Source organism: Hirundo rustica, chromosome 3, assembly GCF_015227805.2.
Source record: "Hirundo rustica isolate bHirRus1 chromosome 3, bHirRus1.pri.v3, whole genome shotgun sequence".
NCBI classification, from domain to species: domain Eukaryota; kingdom Metazoa; phylum Chordata; class Aves; order Passeriformes; family Hirundinidae; genus Hirundo; species Hirundo rustica.
In genome coordinates, this window is record NC_053452.1 from 39014860 (window position 1) to 39037338 (window position 22479).

Below are 22479 nucleotides of genomic sequence, written 5' to 3' on the forward strand. Positions count from 1 at the left end.
GAGTTTTGGGATTTTAGAACAATTAATTTTGACTAAAGTATGGAGACTAATATTTCACTTGGATACAATTTTTCAATTGGGGTTTTTATTAATAATTTTATTATTAATGCTTTTCCTAGATGCTACTTAGGAGAAGTTTTGTCATAGTTCCACCTTAATTAATTTTGGTTTTTTGTTTCTTTGGTAAATTTCGGAAGTACATTTCTTAATAACTAGTGTCTTGTTTTGGTACCCTGGAAGTCAAGACATGCATCTGTGCCATGAAAGTCATAGGGGTTTTTTTCAGTTATGGCACTGAAATTTATGCTTTTGGGATATGGTTTCAACCAAAACAATGTTTTCAAGGGTTTTAGAACCGCATACAAGAGATATAAATAAATTGATCAGAGCAGTCTCCTTGAAACTAAATACCTTAATTCCAGTCCCTACTCGAAAGTACCATATATACCATATAAAACTTCATCAGAATATGCTAGGAAAAAAGCACCCCAGAAAGCACCCCAGTATACTGAAGTCCCATAGATAAGGCATTCCCTTTTTTTCTGCCACACCACTTGTTGTGTAAGGAGTCTGTACACAGTAAATTAGTGGTGTCAGTTTAAACTAAGTTAAGTACGAATGTGTAGGTTACAACACAAGAAAATGGGATGACTTGGACATAATTTGATTGAGAAATGGCATCATGTCTAAAAGAATCACTTATTCTGCACATTATGCGTATCTTTCAGTTTCTTAGTAAAAATGATGCTTGTTAATTTTTTAGAATCTTCAAATCACCAAGAAATGAAAATTTCCATTAAGTTTTATGTGTTCACTGTCCAGATAGTTAAGACAAAGTCTATTGTGCTAATAATATATGCTGAAGATGCCCTGTTTCTGTCCTTTGACCCAAGAGAATCTTCATCCTTCCTGCTAAGCTCAAAACTGGGGAAGGTTGGGGTTCTGCTCCTGCTAGCACCCTAGCAATCAGCTCTGGATAAGTATAAGAAGAGGTAATCATCATGATAAGGAAAAGAGAATACATAGTTGGTCTTATTTGCTGGCAGATGAAGAAAAAATATCTACATCTGCTGTGGGGATGCTTTGAGTGTAAAGAATGAAATGAGCTCTCAGACTTTTTAAAAACTGTGTTTTGACTTGCTAGATAGAATATGCCTTCCTATGCAAAAAAATGTCCCTGAGAATATTCCTGTGAACCATAGAAAAACTTAGGTCAATCTTCTGTGTTATTACAAGCCTAAGTGGAATAAAAGATTTATGCAATGATGAAAAAAATAATGCCTAGCTGAATCTCTAATCACATGAATATATAGGACAGGAACGCTAGCAGGAAAGCTGCTGAAGTGACATTTTAAGGTATAATTATCTTATATGGGAAGAAACTGAGGAAATTACAGCTGAAGCAGTTGGACAGCCTGTGGCAGTGAATGATCATAATGCTAAAAGGAATGTGTCTCAGACTCCTTTCCAAAATGGCAAAAAAAAAAGCAAGCCCCAAACCTATTCTGAATACCTTACTGAAAAGACAGAGCTTTGTAATATTTTAAGGAATTTTTGGTAGCATGACAGAAAAAATGGAGCACAAAAAAACAACAGTAAGATTTTAAAAAACAGAGCAGGCTTTGACATTTAACGAGAAGAGTTGATCTAGCTGTACTTTACTACACGCCTGAGACATCGTGATGTCCCAACACTTAGTATCAATTCCTTCCCAAACAGTCTATTAAAAGAATCATGGTAAAATTCACAGTACATTACTTTCAGATAGTTCTGAAGAAAGCAGTTTCAGGAAAGAAAAAGAGGGGGCAGGGCTTCATAAAATGTTTTAAGGAAAAAAGCAATTAAATAGAGTTGAAGCCATTTCTTAAGTCATAGCATACATAAATGGAACAAATCAAGAAAAAAAGCATAGGACATGACACTGGATAGATTTAAAACTTGTCACTGATGATTAACAAATATCAATGTATGATTGCCAAACTAAAAAGTGCAAGAAAGTATCAAGATGATAACTTTATGTATTAGCAAAGGAGCCCCCCATTTCTTCCAGACCTTAGAGCCACCATAGAATTCTCACTGCTTGAATATGGGGCAGATTGATTTAGCCTACAATACCAATGCTCTATGGATTAAAGAGACTGCTTAAGAGCTTTACTATGAGGAACAGCTATATTTAATAAATGGAAATGGTAATAGGATCCTACACAGTAAAAAAAGTGGGTTTTTTTTGGCTTGTTTTTTTTTATATATTTCATTGTTCTGGTCAAGATTAGTATATTTCTATGCAAATTTAATAGACTTCAATAACACTGGCTTCCAGCTGTTCTGAAATTATTATCATCAATATATTAAAACTGTATCACTACTTTTTGGCATGAAAAATTATATTTCAAGTAAAAGAGTTTCAGACAAACAGTCTAGGTTGTTAGAGAGATTGAAACAAAATATTTGGGGAATATCACTTACTACAGAGAGTGAGTAATTCTGCATTTGCCAATATGAAAAGCATTTAAAATAACAATTAAGAAAGTAAGAGAGAGCAATGTGACTTGTGAAAGATACGTTTATCCCTTCACAGTCATAACCTGGCTAGTGTCAGCATCTCTGAAGAAATAATATGTGAGAGCTCCTTTTCGCTTGAATCCTACACCTTTGACTTCTGAGACAAATTAGACTCTTTCACTAAGGAAAATTTTACCTCTTCTGGGGAGATGTTTTTTACCTATATGTCAAGCAGACAAGCAGAGACTGCTAAAATGTTTTCAACTGCATACAGTATGAATTAAAAACTATTTGTTTCCTACTAGTGTTCTTCTTGTGAGGGAATGATTTGAACTTAGCATCCATGAAATCGATTGGTTGTCCCTGCAAAAAGGACAGATATCTGCAGGTTAATAAATAGCTTTATGAGCAACAGTAGCACTGAAAGTAAAGAAAGCTACCATACAGTAAAAGAGCTCAGGAAAAATTTAGAAGGCTTCCAGATTTAGCACAGGAAAGGTTTGTTAAACAAAGAGAGCAAAACTACATTCATCTGGACTGGAAGAAAAGAAACATATTAGTAGAGAAATATATTAGCAGTTGTCTCTCTTCTCCCTTTGCATCAAAAGAACTTGATTGGCAAACATCAAGAGAAAAATCTGAATTATCTGAAATAGTTACATTATATTCCAGTAGAGAATAAGAGACGACGGACTTTCCTAGGTACCAAGTGCTGTAGAGCAGTTTGTAACATAGGCACATCTGTCTTATTGAAACAGCTTATCTCTTCCCTTATCTCTTCCCCAATCAAAAACAACATTTCTTGAGGTAGTGAAATAGGATAATTCTGCATGCAGCTTATGACTTACTTTCCATAGTGTCTCAAGGCATTAATGAGATACAGTATCTTCGTACAATATCACGTCTAATTTTTCTTTCAAGCTGTAGTGCTTTGGAAGGATTTGTAATATTTGCTGACCTATCAGTAGTTTCATTTGGGTGTTGTGAAACTGATTTTTCTCAATTTGACTTTTGAAGCTCTGAGATGGGCTTTGATCTGTTGACCAGATTTCTGGAATAGCCCCAGAAGCAGCTTTTAAGCGTTAGATGTGGTGCCATTTAAAGCAGATCAAGAGTGCCACATTTGAAGAAATATCTCCCGGTTTCTTTTTGGATATAAAAACCTTTTATCTGATACATGTTGAGGGATCATGTTCTTTTGATATTGAATGCTTGTGATATTGATATTAAATAAAAAGAATTAATGTGGAACTCAGCAGTACCTACTGGGACATCTTACTGTGCCTCTCCTGTCATTTGAAGTTTCTCATTCAATTTTTTGGTATGTCTGCATAACAAAATCAAAACATGATTGCAGAATGTATTAACCACCTAACTCAGTTTAATCAAATTAGGATCAGTAAATTAAGAAGAGCAGGACAGGCTTTGTTGCTTATTACCAGTCAGATACTCTTGGGGTTGCTGAGATGAGGTTCTGATTGTTAACACTTGCTAAGATTTGTGTTTCCAAATCTTTAGTACTGCTACTGTGTTTATTCAAAACTCTGTAGATGTTGCCACAATTATAACCCTGTTGTTCTATTGTGTTGGTAGTAACTGCCAAAACCTTGATCTTTTCTCATGGGTTATTTGATGAGATTGTTTTGATGATGGGAGATGATGGGATTGTCTGTGTTACAAGTGTAGAAGCATGTAAGGTACTTTTGTGTGGCCTGACACACAAAGCACAAGCTGTGCTTCATAGCTTTTGCACCTTAACCTGTTAATCGGGCATGAGTTGTAGATAGGCAGTGTTGTGTCATTGCCTGTCCAGCAAAGATAAGAGCTTTATCACACTATGAGGATGAGGACCCTGCAGTTGACAATTCTAGTAAAGTTTTGTGTGTCAACATGGCCCTGAATAGTGCTAGGTACATTATTTGGTCTTTATTTTTGAATATCGCTGCTAGCGTGAGTATTTCTTCTTTGCGTAGTTTGGCTTATTTCATATATATTGCATTTTGATTGAGGTTGACATTAGGATTTGGCCACAGTTTCTGGAACCAGTACACAAGGAAATGAATGCTGATCTTTTCCATGGTGAAACAAGTGGATTGCCAGCTGAACTTTGCTGAATTAGCAAAGTTTAACACCAGTACAAGAGGAGGATGAGACAAAGAGTCTGTCAGTGATTACAGAAAAGTTTCCTTAATGCCATCGCCTTTACATCTCCCTGAGACAGCAGGCATTAGTAAATTTTATTCTGTTGATACAGTGCAATTTTGTGCACATACATTTTTAGTTTGGATACAAAGATTGGGAATTTATGGTTTTACTTCTGAAAATTTCATTCTTCAAGGTGATAATATGGCACTACATTTCTAAAGAAGACTGTCTTTTTTAGGCAAGACAGTTGAGTGGTTATATAAATTTTGATTCCTGTAGCTTCAAAAATAAATTTAATGAAATATTTTTTGTGAGAAGAAAATGTAAAAGGCTAGGATTAAATTCCAATTTTACTGTAAGAATCTTGGTAGACAAAAAATGGAAATAATTTCTTGCTTATGAATATGTTAATCTGGGTTAATAAAAAGAAAAAAACACCTATTAAATTTGATCACTTGTGGGGTTTTTTAATAATACATTAATTATGATATAAGAACAGTAGGATCTTAGTCCAGTTTTTGTTTGGCTTAAACTGTTCATGAAACTAGTGTTAGTTTTCGCAAAAATCGCCAGTTGTCCTACACAGACATGTTTAGGTCCCTGAATGTGCAGAGAGTTTGACACTTAGAAAATGAACAAAATTCAGTCTTCAAATACTAATCATTATTTAAACCTGGCTTCAAAAGATTTTTCTTTGTCATTTTCCTAATGCGCCATTGCTGAAAAGTTTAAGAATGCAGCCTAGTAAAATGGCTTTCAATGCTCATGAATCAATGAAAGAAATAGTCTTTCTCTCTTTTTTTGCTTAATGGCTTGCATCTTTTATCTTGTCACATAGTTCAATGGCATAGAATTACAATAAATTAGTTTTGCAATTATCAAACTCTTCAACTTCTCTTTGGCATTTAACGAACCTCAGAATCTGTTTATTGCTTCATATACTTTGCCATCATGAATATTAGCCTTTAATTAACTGGAACTCTAATCTTAATCTTTCTCACTGTATTGCAATGAAACATTTTTATTAGCTTGAAGAAGATAGTATTTGTTACTACTTTTCCAATAAATGCAATACTTTCAGAATGACCTTTTTATCAGTAATTATAACAATATAAGATGTAAGAAGGCAAAACTCATTATACAAAAGAAAAGCATTGCCCGATTACTTTTTGTGTATTTCACTTAGCAGCATAAAATCACTGAGAAGCCTCAGCTGAGAGAAACTTATAGAGATTGTGTGGTCCAGACTTGGACGAGGAATTGCAAAAAAGTGAAAGAGGAAATTATATACATGAACTTTTCCTCAGGTAGACTGTGCACAGCTAGAATAACCCAAAGCAGTGTCTGCATTAGAGAATAGTGCTCTGTGGTGGTTTCTCTAGTATGAAAACTCAAAGGAAAAAAAACTTTGCAAAAGTTTGAGAAATGGTAAGCAGTACTGGCTCAGGGCAGCCACTCTAGCAAAAGTCTCAGAAGCTGTGTTTGTCAGATACAAATGAAACAAGTTGTCTTCATTAAATAAAGGAGAGCAAAAGTTCTTCTATCTTCAGTGCAGGGACAGTTCCACTGTCTTCCTGCCTGCTGATATTTCTTTGTTCTAGATAGATGTTAGGCTCCTTTCTGTCTTGATAATTTCATTGCTTTGAAGTCAGTTGCTCTTCCATGTATTTAAAGGTCTCTGTACTTATTGCAGACCAATCTGACAAGAAAAGCATCTTGAAGACAAAGGGAAAAACAACAGCTCTCTCTGTTGAGCCTGTTTTCAAGTGTTCGAGACACTTCTACATCTCCAGCTGTACACAGTACTTTGGTAGTTATACAGTGCAAGAGGTATTCAGAGAGTATAAAGGTCTGTGTTGGAGACAATAATGGCATGTAATACTGAAATGAGAGATATGATAACAGATGAAATTTATTAATGGAACTTCTTAGTATTTGGTTTTAGGAATAACCTTATTGAATATTTCCATTGGAAAAAATCAGGATTGCATAATTAAATTTATAGTTGACATAATGTTTGGAGTTGTTATTAAAATAGATGAAGATCATGGTTTGACAGATAGAAGAAGCCTTTGAGAACTGATGTGATAGAAATGGAATTAAATATTATAGTACAAAGTACAACATAATGTAATTAAAACTGACAAGAAATTATATTATTAACATTGAGCTCATCATCTAAAAAAGATACTTGCCATGGCAGTTAATCAATGGATAACTAAAAGATGCCAAAGTGATGTCACCTTGAGAGTAAATGTAAGGCTGAGATCTACCAAACAGACTGTATCACATGAAAAATAATACTCATTGTATTTATGATTACTGATAATAAGGATTTATTCAACCTGAATGGATTCCCTTTTCGTCAGCTTTTCTAGTCACAGCTGTAATGTACACAAACTTCTAGTATTTCCAATATTGACTTTTGGCAAGGAGTTCCATAAATCCACTATTTGCTTCATGAATACATAACTACTTTTGTTTATTCCAGACTTCTTACTGACAAGATTTTTCTATGTCCTATGCTTTTACTGAAGGAGATAAGGGCAGATTTTTCCACTCTCACCTTTTCCATAATGTCATGATTTTATAGTTCCTTATTTTATTCTTCTATTGCAATAATTTTCTCACTTTATTCTGTTGTTTAGAAAGCCATTCCATACCTGCAGTCATTATCCTCTTCTGAACCTTTTCTAATTCTACCATGCCCTTTTTTTGTGATCATAGTGGGTATACTACGTAAGATGGGGCTTCTAAGCGTTCACGTAAGGACAATACACAATGAAGGGTTTTGATACAAACATACTTTAAGTCCTTCTAGTATCTTTGTTCCTGGAAAAGGAATGGGAAGAAATTTAATTAACATAAATGTATTTTCTAGAAAATTTGTAAGTTGCAGTAGGAAAAGGCTTGTAGCAAATTTACGAACATGAGTGGGGAGGAAGAGAATGTTTGGTGTCAGAGAAGCTGTAATTTGAGTTTGCATTAGCTACCTCTAATTATGGTGCTCTGCTAGAAATAATTCAGATTGTATCTCATGTAATCAAAACAACATATTCTTTATCGATAATTTAAGTTAAAATCTATCAGTGACCTCTGATGTTGTACAGAAAATAATGTTTTAAAGGATGTATGAAAGATCTGTTTGTGAAAAATATACAAAAGATCAGAGGTGCTTCTCCAGCGGCCTCAAAGTGCAGTGACTCTGAGACTTGCCTCAAATGAGAAAAAAAACTAAAACCAACCCACAAAATATCAAGTGAAAATACTTATACTGGTGGCATAGAACAAATTGTTCCTCTGTAGAACAGCGAGTGAAGGTTTATTTACATTGGTTGGAAATGCTTTTCTTGAAGCATTACTCTCAACTGCCGCAATGTGTTTACTACAGAAAGTTACAGCTGTGCATATCAAATATATTTTCACTGGATATGGTCTATCAGGGACAGCAGTATGCAACAATAGGTCACAGTTTAGTAGCCCTAGTTGAAGCAATTTGTAGAAAAGTACAGTGTAAGCATATCACTAGTGGGCTCCTCTACCTTGGCCAGCAGAAAATTATGTGAAAACATTTCAGGGGAAATAAGTGCCAAGTAAAATTTAGATCTGTAGTTAACAGAGTTAAATTACAGAATAGCCCAAATGAAAAAGAGGATGTTACTTAACATTCTGTTCACTGGCGAGCTGAGTGTCTGTACTGCTAGAAACTAATGTAAGGGTCACTGAAGACAAATAAAACAATACAAAATACTGGTATGGTTTATGATTGTTGAAGCTCTCACTTTTTTTTTTTTTTTTTTTTTTTTAATGACACATTCTAGCACTTTTAACAAAAGAAACATTCAGAGAATTGTAGGAAGTTCATATCCCAGATGCACAACTATGGAGTTTCTCAATGAAGAATCAGTTGTCAAGGTCATTTGAGATTAGTTTAGCTTTCTTAGACTCTCTTAGCAATTGAGATTAGCTTTGTTAATTAGCTTAAACAATAGATTTCTTTTAAGTACTTGGAATTCCATTATCGTAGTGCCAAATGTTAGTTGCCGTTGTTACCATGTTTGTCTGAGAAAAAAGGTTCCAGCATGAACATTTTGGACTGTCGTTCGAGCTATGCCATATGCTAAACCAACAATAACCCACATAAGGAACTAAGTGGAGCTAAATCAAATTTCCTCACAGGCAGGTGAGAGAGGACTGAACAAAAGATCTTCATTCTTTCCAGTGCTTCAGCCATCAATACTGAAGGACTGGAATTCGTATGAAAGCCGAATCCATAGCATTTAGGGAAGGGATATGCTAAAAGAGATTATCTAATCTCATTACTTGATGACTAGTGGAAGATAGTGGAAGGTATGAATGGTAATATTAGTTGGAAATCAAGTCAAATTACTTCTAGAAAAAAACAGAAAAAGGAGAAATACTTAATTTTCCAACAAATTCTGCTGTGTGATGTCACTACCTTTTTGGTCTTTTCTTTTTGCTTAAAAATGCTGTGAAAATACAATGATCAACTTTAAAATATAGTCAGTTTTTATGGGACAAAAAAAAAAAAAAATGCAGTTAACAAACCTCTAGATCATTACCAAAGTGTACTTTCAAAGACGTAAAATATAGCATGTAAAGAAAAAAACAAACTTTGGGAGATCAGTATTATTTTTCTTTTATATCTATTTTAAGCCATGCTTTAGGCTTTTTCTAAAAATATATTACCACTAATTTGTTTGGTTTGGTCTGTTTTTTTTCTTTTTAAGGTGAGAGGGCCCCCATCTGCAGGATCAGTAAAAAAAAGACCAGCAAAACACACAGCTTTTCGCAAGTTTTATGACAGAGGAGACTTTCCAATTGCTGTTCAGCATGAGAGTGTAGCAAACAAAATCGCCTGGAAGGTAAGTCCTGGCACAGCTGTAACAACCAGCTGAGCTTATTGAAGTGACATCTCTCATTGTCAGACAAAGTTAGCTTGCAAGTAAATACACTGAAATAATTTCTTAGCAAATGGAAGATGGTGGGAAAGTCATTAGAGAAAGGCCCCTGAGTCAGCTGTCTGCCTTGGCTAACAATTAAATTATGTGCTGCAAAAAGGAAGATGACAGAGTTGCTTTGCCTTAGAGAATTGTCACCTGCCCAATTCATCTCTATTTTTATGAGGACTTGGCAATGCAGCCTGTTTCAGGCAGTCCATCAAATGATGGAAGTGGCTGGATACAGTGAACAGCAGCCATTTATCTCCCCCAGATTTCACCTTCCTGCAGGACACTTCCAAATAGAAGCTTTAATTACCTAAATGGATAGGTCAAGATTGTCTGCTCCCTGAAAATGCAGAACAGAATACAAACGAAGGCAGATTCTCATTCCACGGCTGTATTCTCGGTCTCCAGCATATGTCAGACAGCGTAATCGCTGTCATACGTGCCTCTGTTACAGGCTGACCTCCACTGCTGAAACCATTACAGCTCCGACATTTCTCTGACAAAAGGTTAATTGGCTTCAAAATAAATGTATTGCCTAATGACTCCATTCTAATGCGGCTGTGTTTCTCTCTAAAATGCTTGGTGACGTTATTTGTAAAACTTGCCAATCTTCTAAGTAACTACTGCAGACTTTTAAATTTAATTTTAAAAATGAATGCTGATCTTTAACCTGCTCCTGCTGTTTAATTATTTTGGTTATCATCAATTACTTTATTTTTTGTCTCATTTATTTGACTAGAATAAGATTTTTGCTGGGAGCAATGTTAGTTACAGAAAATGAACACGATATGCATGAAGAAAATGTGTCAGATTTGTAGAATGTTTTAAATTGTTCATGTCAAAAACATGATACCAAATTTAAATGTAAAGCTACGTTAAGTCAACAATAAAAGGAGGGATAACAGATTCTGCTTGTAATGAAGCAAACAGGATTGGCTCTGTAGTGTGGTAAGTAGTACAATATTTGACAGTAACTAAATTTTTAAGGTAACTCTTTTGCTTATTGAAATACAATAGAAAGATTTGTACTACTTTTTGTTGCCTATAGCAATTTTGAATCAGCACAATGAACAATTAATAGTTCTTGTAGCAAAGGGAATCTCTATCCCAAAAGACTTCACCCGTAACTGAGATGAGATTCCAGTGCAACTGGGCTTTAGACAACACTAGAAATTCTCTTGCTGGACTAAAACTTACAGGCTTAAAACTTAAGCCTGCACTCTGATCTTTCATCACCAGATAAGACCCAAAGGTGATTTTCAAGCAACTGCAAAAAAATCTGGACAATTTAGTTTTTATCTTGAGGCTTTGTAATTTCTAATTTCTCAAAATCGAACTGAGAGGTACAGAAATACTATTGGACTGGCATTCCACTAGATGATGCTAGTGACTGCTTGTTGACACGGGACATCAGCAAATGAAATGAAGCTGCATAAGAAGTTCAGATGGGACATGAGTAAAAGGTTTTTCATTGGGACAGTGGTTGGTCACTGGAACAGATTCCCTGGGGAAGTGGTCACAGCACCAAGCTTGTTAGTTTCTGGACAAAGCTCTTAGTCATATGATTTAGATTTAGGTAGTCCTATGAGGAGAAAGGAGTTATATTTGATAATCCTTATGGGTCGGTCACTTTGAGCTTGCTAACTTGTCTACAAGCCTTCCAACCACAGATGCATGCTAAAGCAAGTGTTTGATTCCCATATCTGACACTTCTAATTGTTTGAAAACATACTGCCTTGAACAGTCACAACAGCAGAGTCTCTAGTCAAAGACTGAGCATTTGTTTTTTGTTAACACGCTTTGTAGTGTTCTAGACCTAATGTCCATCTACTGCAGTAAAACACTGGCTTTTAGCTAGTGCAGTGTAGGACAATGTAGGAGATGTCATGCAAGAGTTAATTTTGCACTTCTACTTATCCTTTCTTTTGAAAAAAAGTATCAGAACTTCAGCATGAATGCAAGTAAGCAGCACAGTAGTGGACTATTCAATTCCTATATTAGAGTATGTTCAGATTCCACCTTCTTTCCTTTATTCCATGCTACTCAGTTTAGTCACAAATCAATCCTGACTTGGGAAGGCAGGCACTCAATAAAACAACACTGAGGTATTAGAGATATTGAGGCAGTTGTTTAGTTTGACATGCAACTGTCATTGATTATTTTGCAATTTAAGTACATGAAACAGGCAAACTGGCATTTTCCAGTTCAAACACTGCAGTTCAAACTAAGGTCTGCATTTTTCATTTGTTTTAAGAACATAGTTGCACTACCCAAAAGACATCTAATGGCTGATTCTCATCCATTCATCATGCTTAATTTTATAACTAAATAAGTTAACTTTTTAGTAATATATTTGACTCAATACTGCTTAAATTCATGACAATTGAAAAAATATTTTACTAATGAAATGTGTCTAGGCAAATGTTCTATAAAAGCTCGGCTGAAGTATACTTATTTGCACAAATCAAGATCAAGTGGAAGGATAGAAAGAAGAAATAAATGGTAACAATGATATTTTAATCCTGCTGTAATTACACAATATCAATGTTTTATGTTGAGAACATTTTTATTTTCTCTGTTTAGTTATATACATTATAACTAAATATGTGGTTCATTTCACTCTTGTTAGTTTGTCTATCAAGTGGTGCATGGGAGAAAATGCAGGAGGGTCTCAGAAACCTGATTATTTTACTGGCAGAAAATACTACAGGATTTTGTTCTTTCTTGCAAAATGCATAGCTGTATTTTATTAGATTTTTTTTTTAAATAATTACTGGATCAAAACTGTAATTTTCAGACTTTTTTTTTTTTTAAACACTTTGAACACTTGTTCATTATATTGTAATTCTGTGGCCAGAATCCAGTCATCTTCAGCCAGAACAGGAGAATCTGAAATGCTTTATAGAGGACCAAAAAAACTCTGATAATGCCAAAGTAAAACTACGTGGTTCTAGAGGATATAGTCGCATTTATATCTGGAAGAAGACAACATTGGTTGTCTTGGGGTTTCTAATGTTTGTTTTCAAATCTGGAGAGAGGTTGTCCTTTTGTCAGTTTGAAAAAGTAAATATAGAAAATGACTTGTTAATTGCATCTGTGGAAACAAGACATAACTCACTACGCAAATTTTTGGCTTTGATTGCAATTAAACTAACAGAATAATTTCAGAGTTAATTCCAGGCTTTTCATCCCCATTCACTGGATGTACTAGCAGTCAGTGAATTCTTTGCTAAATGGCGTATGCTCTATGTAACATTTTAATATCTAATCTGAAGCCTTTGTTTTTTGTCCTTAATTGGTAATCAAAAAGAGAACTGTATATATACCAGTGCCTTAAAATTTCTGCAAATATTTAATGTTTATTTTTCTTTTGTAAAGTATTTTTTAAGATCTGGAAATAAACAACTTCTTTGGTTGAATTATTGAACAAAGGTTCAAGGGTCTTTCCAAATATGAAGCATTTGATTTTTTTCCACTAAGAGAGAATGAATAATAATGGTATGGTTTGAAAAAGTACTTCTAATGTGTATTAAACATAGAACTTGGGAACATAAATTGTTTTTAATTTAGAATTAGATAATATTAGAAAGTGATCTTTATATCAAAAGAATGTACTAAAATATTTATAAGTCTTTTGGCTACTTTTGTGGGATCCCAGTTCTTTTTCAGCTTATGTATATTGTAATTTTATTTCAAAATGTATTAATACATTCTTTTGCACAATCTCATACCAAGCTATGAATAATAAAAGCTCATAGTTCAGGTCTGAAAAGGACTTCCATTTTTAAATATACGATACTGAATTAAAAAAGGTCAGAATGCAATTAAACCTTTGACTAAGAAAGTTGATAAAACCAAGAAAGTATTTCTGAATTATAAAGTATGTGTTTGAAATGCAGTCTCTCTGTATTAAATGGAAAGTCATCAGAATATTTGAAAAATAATTTTTTAGGGAGTGGAGTTAATTATGCAAGTCATTATGCAGGGGTAAAAAAAAAAGCTTCTATTCTTCAAAAGAATTGTAGCAATTTCAGAGAAATTAAAGCCGAATTCCGAAACTCAAACTTTCTAAGCAAAATGTCAACATGATCTCCATTTCTGTTTTGGTTTTTTTTTTCCCCAAAGTATCTGTATGCACCAAGGGTGTGACTTCTACCATTTTAGTTTCCCTTCATCTTCTCTTTCCTACACAGTTTTTTTGTTTTTTTGTTTTGCCTTTTTTTTTTTTTTTTTTTTTTTTTTCCAGGAGCTAGTATAAGCTATGGTAGCAAAATTATTTCTTTGTGATAGAAGCTAAACACGACTGAAAGTGATCTGCGTTCAACATGAATTTGGAAAACATATGCACTTTCTCCTTACGCCTCCTGTTGAAAGTTGGTTTTGGTAGTAGGGCGTGCAAATAACTTGAACTTTCCATAGAACTACAGTTTTTATTAGTATGTTGTATACTAGTTTGCATAGAATTCTGAACTTCTGTGATTCAGCTGGTATCTATATCCAGCACTAAAAAAAAGATTTTTTTTATTTATTTGGTGGTGGTTTTGGTTTTGTTTTGGTTAGTTGGTTTGGGTGTTGGATTTGTTTTGAGGTTTTCTCTATTGAAATAACTTGGTTTTAAATTCTGCTTTCTCTTCCTGGAAATGCAGTCTTTTTTGCTTGCTTGAGGGGGATAAGTTTTAAGAGAGGAAATACTTTTTTTTAATATCAACCAATATAGTTGTGGGGGGGAGACACATTTTCATTTGCAGAGCTTTCAACTGAATTTCTTAGTATTTTTCATTTTTCCAACATTGTTTTATCATTAAACCTGATGAATAAACACGTATTTTATTCACTATGTAGTATCAAGTAAACTTAGGTAACACTTTCCAAAGTTCAAATCTCCAAATAAATTAAAAGTAATTGGATGGAGCTCATTTACACTGAAGAATGACCCCATTATTATACTTTCAGCTTGCAATTTGTGTAGTTCAAGATGTAATTCAAGGAGTTGAGGAGTTTTAAGCTTATTGCCATCTAAGGGGGAGGTTCAACTTTGCTTCACCTCTTCTACTTTCTATTTCTGAAGCATACTTGACACTGGCACTGACATTTATCAGAGCCCTCTTTGAGTAATTTTATCTCACTAACTCAGGAAAAGAAGGTGGGTGTATTTTTTCTTGATAAGCAACATGTTCATAGTCCTGGAAACTTTGATTACATGACAGTTCATGAGGTGTTAATATTGAGTGTTGGTGAAGAAGAGAGAAACAGTAACAAAGTACAATAAAAAATGTAAGAGAGTTGGGGGATTTCAAAACTGTTGTTTTCAGCAGTGATGATCTGCTAGATTACTTTAGCTCTTCATGTAATTGCAGCCTCAGATATCTGAAAGCAAAGAGAACAAACTGCTGTGAAAATTAATACTTTTTTAAAAATTTATTTTCAGATAGAGACATATTTTTTCTGCTTCCACTTCTTGTTAAACTGTATTTAGTATCTTAGTAAAAAATTTTGCGAGGACACTGTAAAAAAACTAGTAAATCCCCCACAAGTGTTGTCATGCAGAATTAAAGCTTTTGCAAGGTTTTGTAGAAAGAGGAACGGTCATGTATCATGCATAGACACAGTTGATACAGCACAGACTGGTGTTAGTTTATATTTTATTTAATGTCTTTGTTAGTGTTTTAAGCAATAGTTCCGTTTTCTGCTGCAATTGACCTCTTTATCTTTCCCAGAGGGCTCCTTTTTTAAAATCATTCCAGTGATCCTTTATAAGCCTGTCTCCAATACAAGTGTGTTGGTATAACAGAAAATTACCGTGTGCATTCAAGAAAAAGCAACTGAAAGCAAGAATTTATTAAGCCAGAACTAATACATAATAATTTAGAAAAACTAGAAGTAAAACTGAATTAAAGAGTAAAATCTTGAAGAAGCAAATTTTAAATGCTGCCTGTGGGAAAAAAAAAACCCCACAATTGTATTAACAGATATAGTGTAAACTGATAGTTTGGATACTATTTTTTTTTTTTTTAAAGGAAAGTAAAACCCTCAGTTTTCTATGAAGACAGTAATACAGCAAACTGTGTGGCTTGGTAGCAAGAAAAGTATTCAGCTTTAAACTAATAATAGCAATATTCAGTTATATCATCTTAAGTCAGAAGTTATTAATAATCTGTATACTATGTCTTTGTGAAACAAGCACAAGCTGATACTTTACATAAACAGTCATGTTTAGACAAATGTTATTCATCATTCTTTATGACTGTGATATTAGTACCCAACTAATCACTGTCAAAAGTGTTATCTTCGCTGATGTGCATATGACTTTTTCTTAGACATTGTTAAAAATTTCCTTCACAAGACTGTTCTTGTTTAGTTTTTTTAAATGCAGAATACTAAGAAATTGGCACATCTTAATGACTATGACCTGGTTTTAATTTAATGAAAACTCCTTTAAATTTCTTGAGCAATGTTATGTAGTGCTGCACATATACCTACTCTACGACCCTCGGTCATATGAAGAGAGAATAAATGCAAAATATTTTCTAGCAAATAAAACAACAAAATTTCCATTGACTGCAATAGAATGGGATTATTATTGCCAGATGTAGATATTATTCATCATCCTCTCCCTTTTTCTCCCTATGATATTACAAATTTTCCTATGATCTTACTAAGTTTTTAGTTAATAATACTCACAGGAATCCATTTTTGATCAAGTCTCATAGAATCATGAAATCATACAATTCTAGGCTTGAAGGGAACCTCAATGACCATCTGATCCAACCTTTCTTGGCAAAAGCATTGTCTAGCCAAGATGGCCCAGCAGCCTTTCCATCTATAAATTATAAAGGCTAAAACACTTGGGATTTTTCAGCCTGGAAGAGAGGAGGTTTCAGGATGACTTTATTGTAGCCTTTCAGCACCTGAAGGGAGCCTAAAAGAAAGATGGAGAGAAATTTTACAAGTGCATATAGTGAAAGGACAAGGGGGAATGGCTTTAAACTGACAGAGGGTAAGTGTAAATTAGGTATTGGGAAGAAATTTCTTACAGTGAGGCTGGTGAGGCACTGCAACAGGTTGTCCAGAGAATTTTTGGTTTCCCTAACCCTGGAAGTGTTCTTAACCAGACTGAGGAAGCTCTGGTGGAAGGTGTCCCTGCCTACATTGAAGGGGTTGGGACCAGGTAGTCTTTAAGGTCCCTTCTGACATAGACCATTCTGTGATAGTGTCCCAAGTTATGAAAGTTCCAGAACTTACAAGCATCCTTTTTAACAACTGCCAATTCAAATCTCTGTCTTAAATCCAAGACAGTGTTAGTTTTGATCTAATTACATTTATATTTAACAGTGTGTTAATTTTATATTTATATGCAATACATTGCTGGATGGATTTTTTCAAAAGTCACTATATATATTGATTAGCATTTTATGTGAGATGGCTAAGTTTAATCATCTTTCAGTTTAATGATTTACAGACTAACATATAGTACCAAGCTGATGTCCTTCAATTAAGGCAACATTTTTTAAATTGTTGAGTAATTCTAGGTACTTCCAATTTCCATTACATGGTACATATGGTCACAGAAAGTATTGCAACAATAGGTTTCTCAGGTTTGAAATTTCTGTGTTCATTTGATCCCACCACTAATAATACTAATTACAAATAAATTTATCATATACAGATCTTAATTTTCAAAAGCACTAGGCTAGATTTAATTATCTGTTGAAAAAATGTCTTAATAATAGAGCAGGTGTTAGAAGAAATGTGAGATGCTGGGGATTAAAAAAGAATCTTAACAAAATGTTACTGCAAAACTGAATTGCAAAATACTAAGTTTTTATGAAATCCCATAAAAGTCATTGTGACTATTTCTGTACTTACCAACATTCTCATTGGTTGATTTTATTTTGTACATTTACACTGGTATTTGTAGTGGAACACTACGTTAACGTTACCTTCCGTTAGAGGTTACTCAGTGCAATCCTTCCTTTTTACCAGTTGTGGCTCACAAGTAATGTGATTGTAAAATGTAGTTCTTTCTGGAGTTAGATTTTGTACAGTTCTCTAGTCCTTTCCATTTCTTTCATATTTGTAATTTATTAATTTAATGAAATGTCTCTTTTCTCTCTGCTCAGAAAATGTACCATTTTTAAAAAAATATGGAATGTCTGTTTACTTAACAGCTGAATAATTTTTTTTTTTTTTTAAGAAGTAAAGGTTTTCTTATAAGTGTGTGAGATCTTCTTTGTTTTAACATTAGTGCTGAATCTGGGGACTAGCATTGAGATGGAGTCTAAAAAAGCCTCGCAAAGAATAGTCACAGTTTACCTGATTCCTATAGTACACAGCAGACATATTTCATTCATTGACTCCTCTGTGGCTAATTAATATTTGCAACTTATCTTAGGATTCTAGAAAACAGTAATGTTATGACAGTTAATTTTCTGTTCCTTTTCCCCTGAATACACAATTAAAGCCATTCCTTTATTTGATATAATTTGCCTTCTCTTGAAATTATATGGAATGAAAACTCAGCCATGTATCAGAAATAACTTTAATTTAAATTTCCTAAATGACCTCTGAAAGCTAGATGAAAGATTTTCTGCTGAATGGGCTGGTGCTCCCTGCCTGTATAATGTATGTGAGAAATTAGTGTGAATGGTTCACTTTTATGGAGCAGTGCTGCTTGTAGTGAGCCTGCAGAAACAATTTTCCCCCAAGCCTCCATCTGTTCTTCAAACCAGGGCATATGCCATCTCATTGAGCTTGAAAGTCAACTGATTTATAACTCTTGAAAAGTGCATAGATTGGAAAGAAAGGTCGACTGCTGCTATGTGACAATGATTTGCTAGGTACTTGGATAAAGACAATTCATGTTACTATGGACTCCAGAGGACACAAGTGGCGGTATAAACTTTGGAAATTGGTAAATTGACATGTAGGACCAAAAAAAAAGCTGCTCCTCCTTCAGGTAACCAGATAACTTTCTTCTTAAAGATGGAAGCATTTTAGAAAGTAAGTAGGTAATACAGTCAAGACTTCTTCTTATACTTGTTATATTCAGGCAGAATAAGCTTCTCCTAGCTACAAAGTTTGCTGTCTAGAAGTGCCAGGACTTATTCCAATTTAATCTTTAAGGTACAAGCAGAAACATCTGTCTTTAAAAGTGCATCTTGTTGTTTTGTCAGAAAGTTTTGTTCAGTGCCACAAAGTGATGAATTTCCTCTATCTACCCTGAAGGTGATTTCTGAGCCCTATCTAATTAATGGATGACTTATTCTCTGGCCATGAGTTATCAGCCTTCCTACTTTTACCTAAATATTGCAGAGTTCTCTGCCAAGTGTCAAAACAAATGGAATTGACAACATAAAAATCAATGTGTGTTTGATGTTTTCATTTCTAGTAGTCATATACTGTGACCATTCTGCTCTGAGTCTCAGATACTGAATAATGTTCTTGAACTACTTTTTCTTATCAATTCTGATTTTGTAAACAACATTTCAGGTAGAAAAATGGCATGGATTTAAGTGTATTTTTTTATTTAAGAAAGAAATGTAGAAGTTATACAGTCTTTCAATAGGAAAATATGGAGCATATTTTACCTTGGAAAACATAAAGGTGAGATATAAAAAGTTCACCTGAATAGCAGGAAGTTGCCCTTTACAATTATGAACTTTTTGCTTCTTAAGTTATCTGTAGCATCTGTTAGAAAAAAAATGGCTTTGTAGCTTTCCACAATCATCTGATTTTGTGTAGCCATGGATATCCCAACCTAGCTCCCACAAACAAGTATACTTTCTGAAGAAAAACATAAAATTCAGTGAATTTTGTCATTTTGTCACTTGCCAGAGAACTCTGTAATATTTAACTAAAAGTAGGAAGACTGATATCTAATGGCCAGAGAACAAGTTTAAGAAAACTTCATACTATATGAAGTAAATAAAAATTTACAGAGGAAAGTTCACTATCACTGGAAACATATACTCTGAAACCATATTCAATGAATGTATCTAGTTTGGAAATGTATTTTTTGTGGATGTCTGTTCTCTATATATTTTGTTAATTTTTCTTAGTTTCATTTTCGTTGTCCAGTATATATTAGGCATGTGCATGAGGCAAATTTATCTCCCTCAGTTCCATTTCATTTCCTATACTACTTTCAAAGCATGAATTAATTCATCATCATTTCAGTATCATTTTCTCATCACTAGCCTTGATGAATGTTTCACATCAAATTCATGTTCACATGTATTATGCTACTAAGTTCTGATCTGGCCTGAGCACTACTCTCATTTCTCGCATTGTTATTCTGCAAAATAATAATACCTCTTTGCTAATAATACCTATTGTATTTTCCTTTTTTCTTTCTTTGATCTTGTTTTTTTCATCTGTATTTCCTCTTGCTTAACTATGATGCGTTTGTTTTCATGGGAAGTTATTCACAAATATAACTCAGCAGGATCTGATTTAAGTAAAGAATGCCTTTTATGTGTGTTTTTATGAAGTAAATGTGTCCTTGTACAGAAATAATTTAGATTAAGATTGATGAAAACTTCCTAAACCAGCAAGACCTAAATTTTAGACTTTTTATTTCTTTCCTTAAATTCCCTCATCCTTTGAATGTTGTTGACAACTTGGTTTGATGAGATACAAATTTGGCATGAAGAAGATCTCTTCATGCAAATATTTAAGAATGCCTTTAATGCCTTGCGATTAAACCCACTGAAGTCAAACTTTTGCTTGCACTTTGTAGAATTGGTGTGAGATGTTCCTACCTCTACAATGAGGAAAAGATATTTCTATCTGTTTGCTTTTGGTCACAATGATGTAACTTCCTTAAGAAGTGCTAGTTTCAAATTAATATTATTGCATCTTTACGACATTAAAGTTCGTAAAAATTCTGCCCATTTAAAAGTAAAAAACCTCGATTAAGGTGACTGAATTACGCATTTTATGAAAAAAAGAAGACTGAGTCTATATTTACATTTCAAATAGCAGTGCAAATTTTTTGACAGTGGTAGTAGCGTGTGGTAGTTTATCAGAGCAAAATAAGATATCTTAAATATTTAAATGAGGTGGTTTCTCTTGACTTTTGCTTTTGCACATTAACACTCAGGAAACAGGCAATTGTGGGGAATTATAAATACTGCAGTTTTACTAAGTGACAGAATATGTGGGTTGCTAATATGGTCTACTGTGGCTTCCTTCAATACCGTGCAAAAAAAAAAGTCTTACGAAGATTTTAAAGCTACATAATTTCTCTACAATGAAAAATGTAAATACCTATAGGACCGTGTAGAATTCTATATTTAGAATATCAGAGTTAAAACTCCTCAGTAACCTAATTGGCACATTAGACTTAAAATAATTTATTAAAATATGCATTATTTTCAAATTAATATTATATTCCCAAGGCAGATAAATCTATGCCTTATTTAAAGGACTATTACAAAAAGATAGACAAATGACAGTCTTTAAGGAGGTACAAATATTCAGATTAATATCTTCTCAGGATATAATGAGGCTAAAAAAGGGTGTTGCTTCCAGTGTAATCAAAACTTCAGTCTGAATGCAGCTCTCCTTAGAAATATGAGTACCATTGTAATGTAGTGGATCTTGTCTCATAATGAAGATATTTATGTGCACTGAAGTACAGTTCTGCTGTCAAAACTTAACACAGTCAATATTGCTCTCTTCTCTTCATATCCAAACAAATTCTGCTAGGGTCAGAAGCCCATGGTGGTACACTTCAGAATCATAAATACCTGTATGAGCCTGTACCGTAAGTGATGTTCCCATTTTGTACTTCTTACCTTGTCCTTACAGGCTCTTAAAAAGGCCAGTTTGGGTGGGAAACCCCCACTTTGCCTTGCCATTTAATAACAGCCTTGGAACATTGCTGCTCTTATTATTCCTAGAGTGGCAGACAGAGGCCCTGGATAAAGCCTATGTCTGAGTCAGAAACATTCCTTTTAACAGGGCTTGGGCTAGAATGTCAGTTTTACACTAGAACTTAGGTAAATTTAAGTTTCCTTTGGGTTGTTGCTTATCTTGTGCTTCCACAGAGTGAAAGACAAGATGCATTAACTTACCTTAATGTGACTTTTTTGCTTAATATGTTCACAGATCAGTTCAAATGCTTGGGAAAAAAAACCAAAAAACAAACAAAAAAACTCCACTGAAATACAACAAAATCCAAGCCACATATTAATCTGGTGAAAACTGCAGCCCTTTCTATGCCTGTTCCAAAATCTAACCTTGTGTTCCTGTGCAGCACTTTGGGTGAAACCACAAGCAACTAAAAATTGATACAAAAGGGCATAGTATATACTTGTTTGGAAAATTGTATTCCATCATTATTAGGACTACTTCACTCCTTCCAGAGTTAAAATAAACTTTCCTTTTAAAAATTGTTGCTGTCATATAGCTCTCAGGGGTTGATTTCATTTTGAGCTCAAGGAAGAGCTGCCAACTTTGTAATTTAGCTGGAAATTTCTACCTTAAGCTAGAGATGAGGAAAGCTGCATTTTTGTTGTCTAGAATTAGTTCTGTATTTTATGTCTGCTTTCTTCTTTACTGTTTTTCATTCCTTATATGCTTTGATGCTTTTCTGAAGAGGGTGGGAAAATAAGCTGTCTAAAACTCTTCAGTAATATCACTGAATTTGTCCTGTTTTTTTGATGAACTATAAGAAGCACATAGCCAGAGTCATGATACTACAGACCCTCCCCAAAATGAGAGAAAAAAAATTAAATTAGATGAAATTTATCTGATAGTAAAAACTTTGATCCTGTTTGAATTTATGCTTAGATTTTTATTAATCTTTTAACTTGAACTTACTGAAGAAAATTTCTTTGCAAATTAGATCGGAAATGTA

The 22479-nt window shown here is 33.9% G+C and overlaps 1 protein-coding gene across 29 annotated transcripts in view; it reads left to right on the forward strand.

The window, feature by feature from the left end:
* The window catches only part of PACRG (parkin coregulated), a 254095-nt gene that overhangs the window by 39315 nt on the left and 192301 nt on the right, over positions 1–22479 (forward strand). For all 29 annotated transcript variants that reach the window (XM_040060509.2, XM_040060510.2, XM_058419882.1 and 26 more), the window contains exon 3: positions 9399–9533. In XM_040060509.2, coding sequence (XP_039916443.1) covers positions 9399–9533 — 135 coding nt within the window. The remainder of the gene's footprint in view (positions 1–9398; positions 9534–22479) is intronic.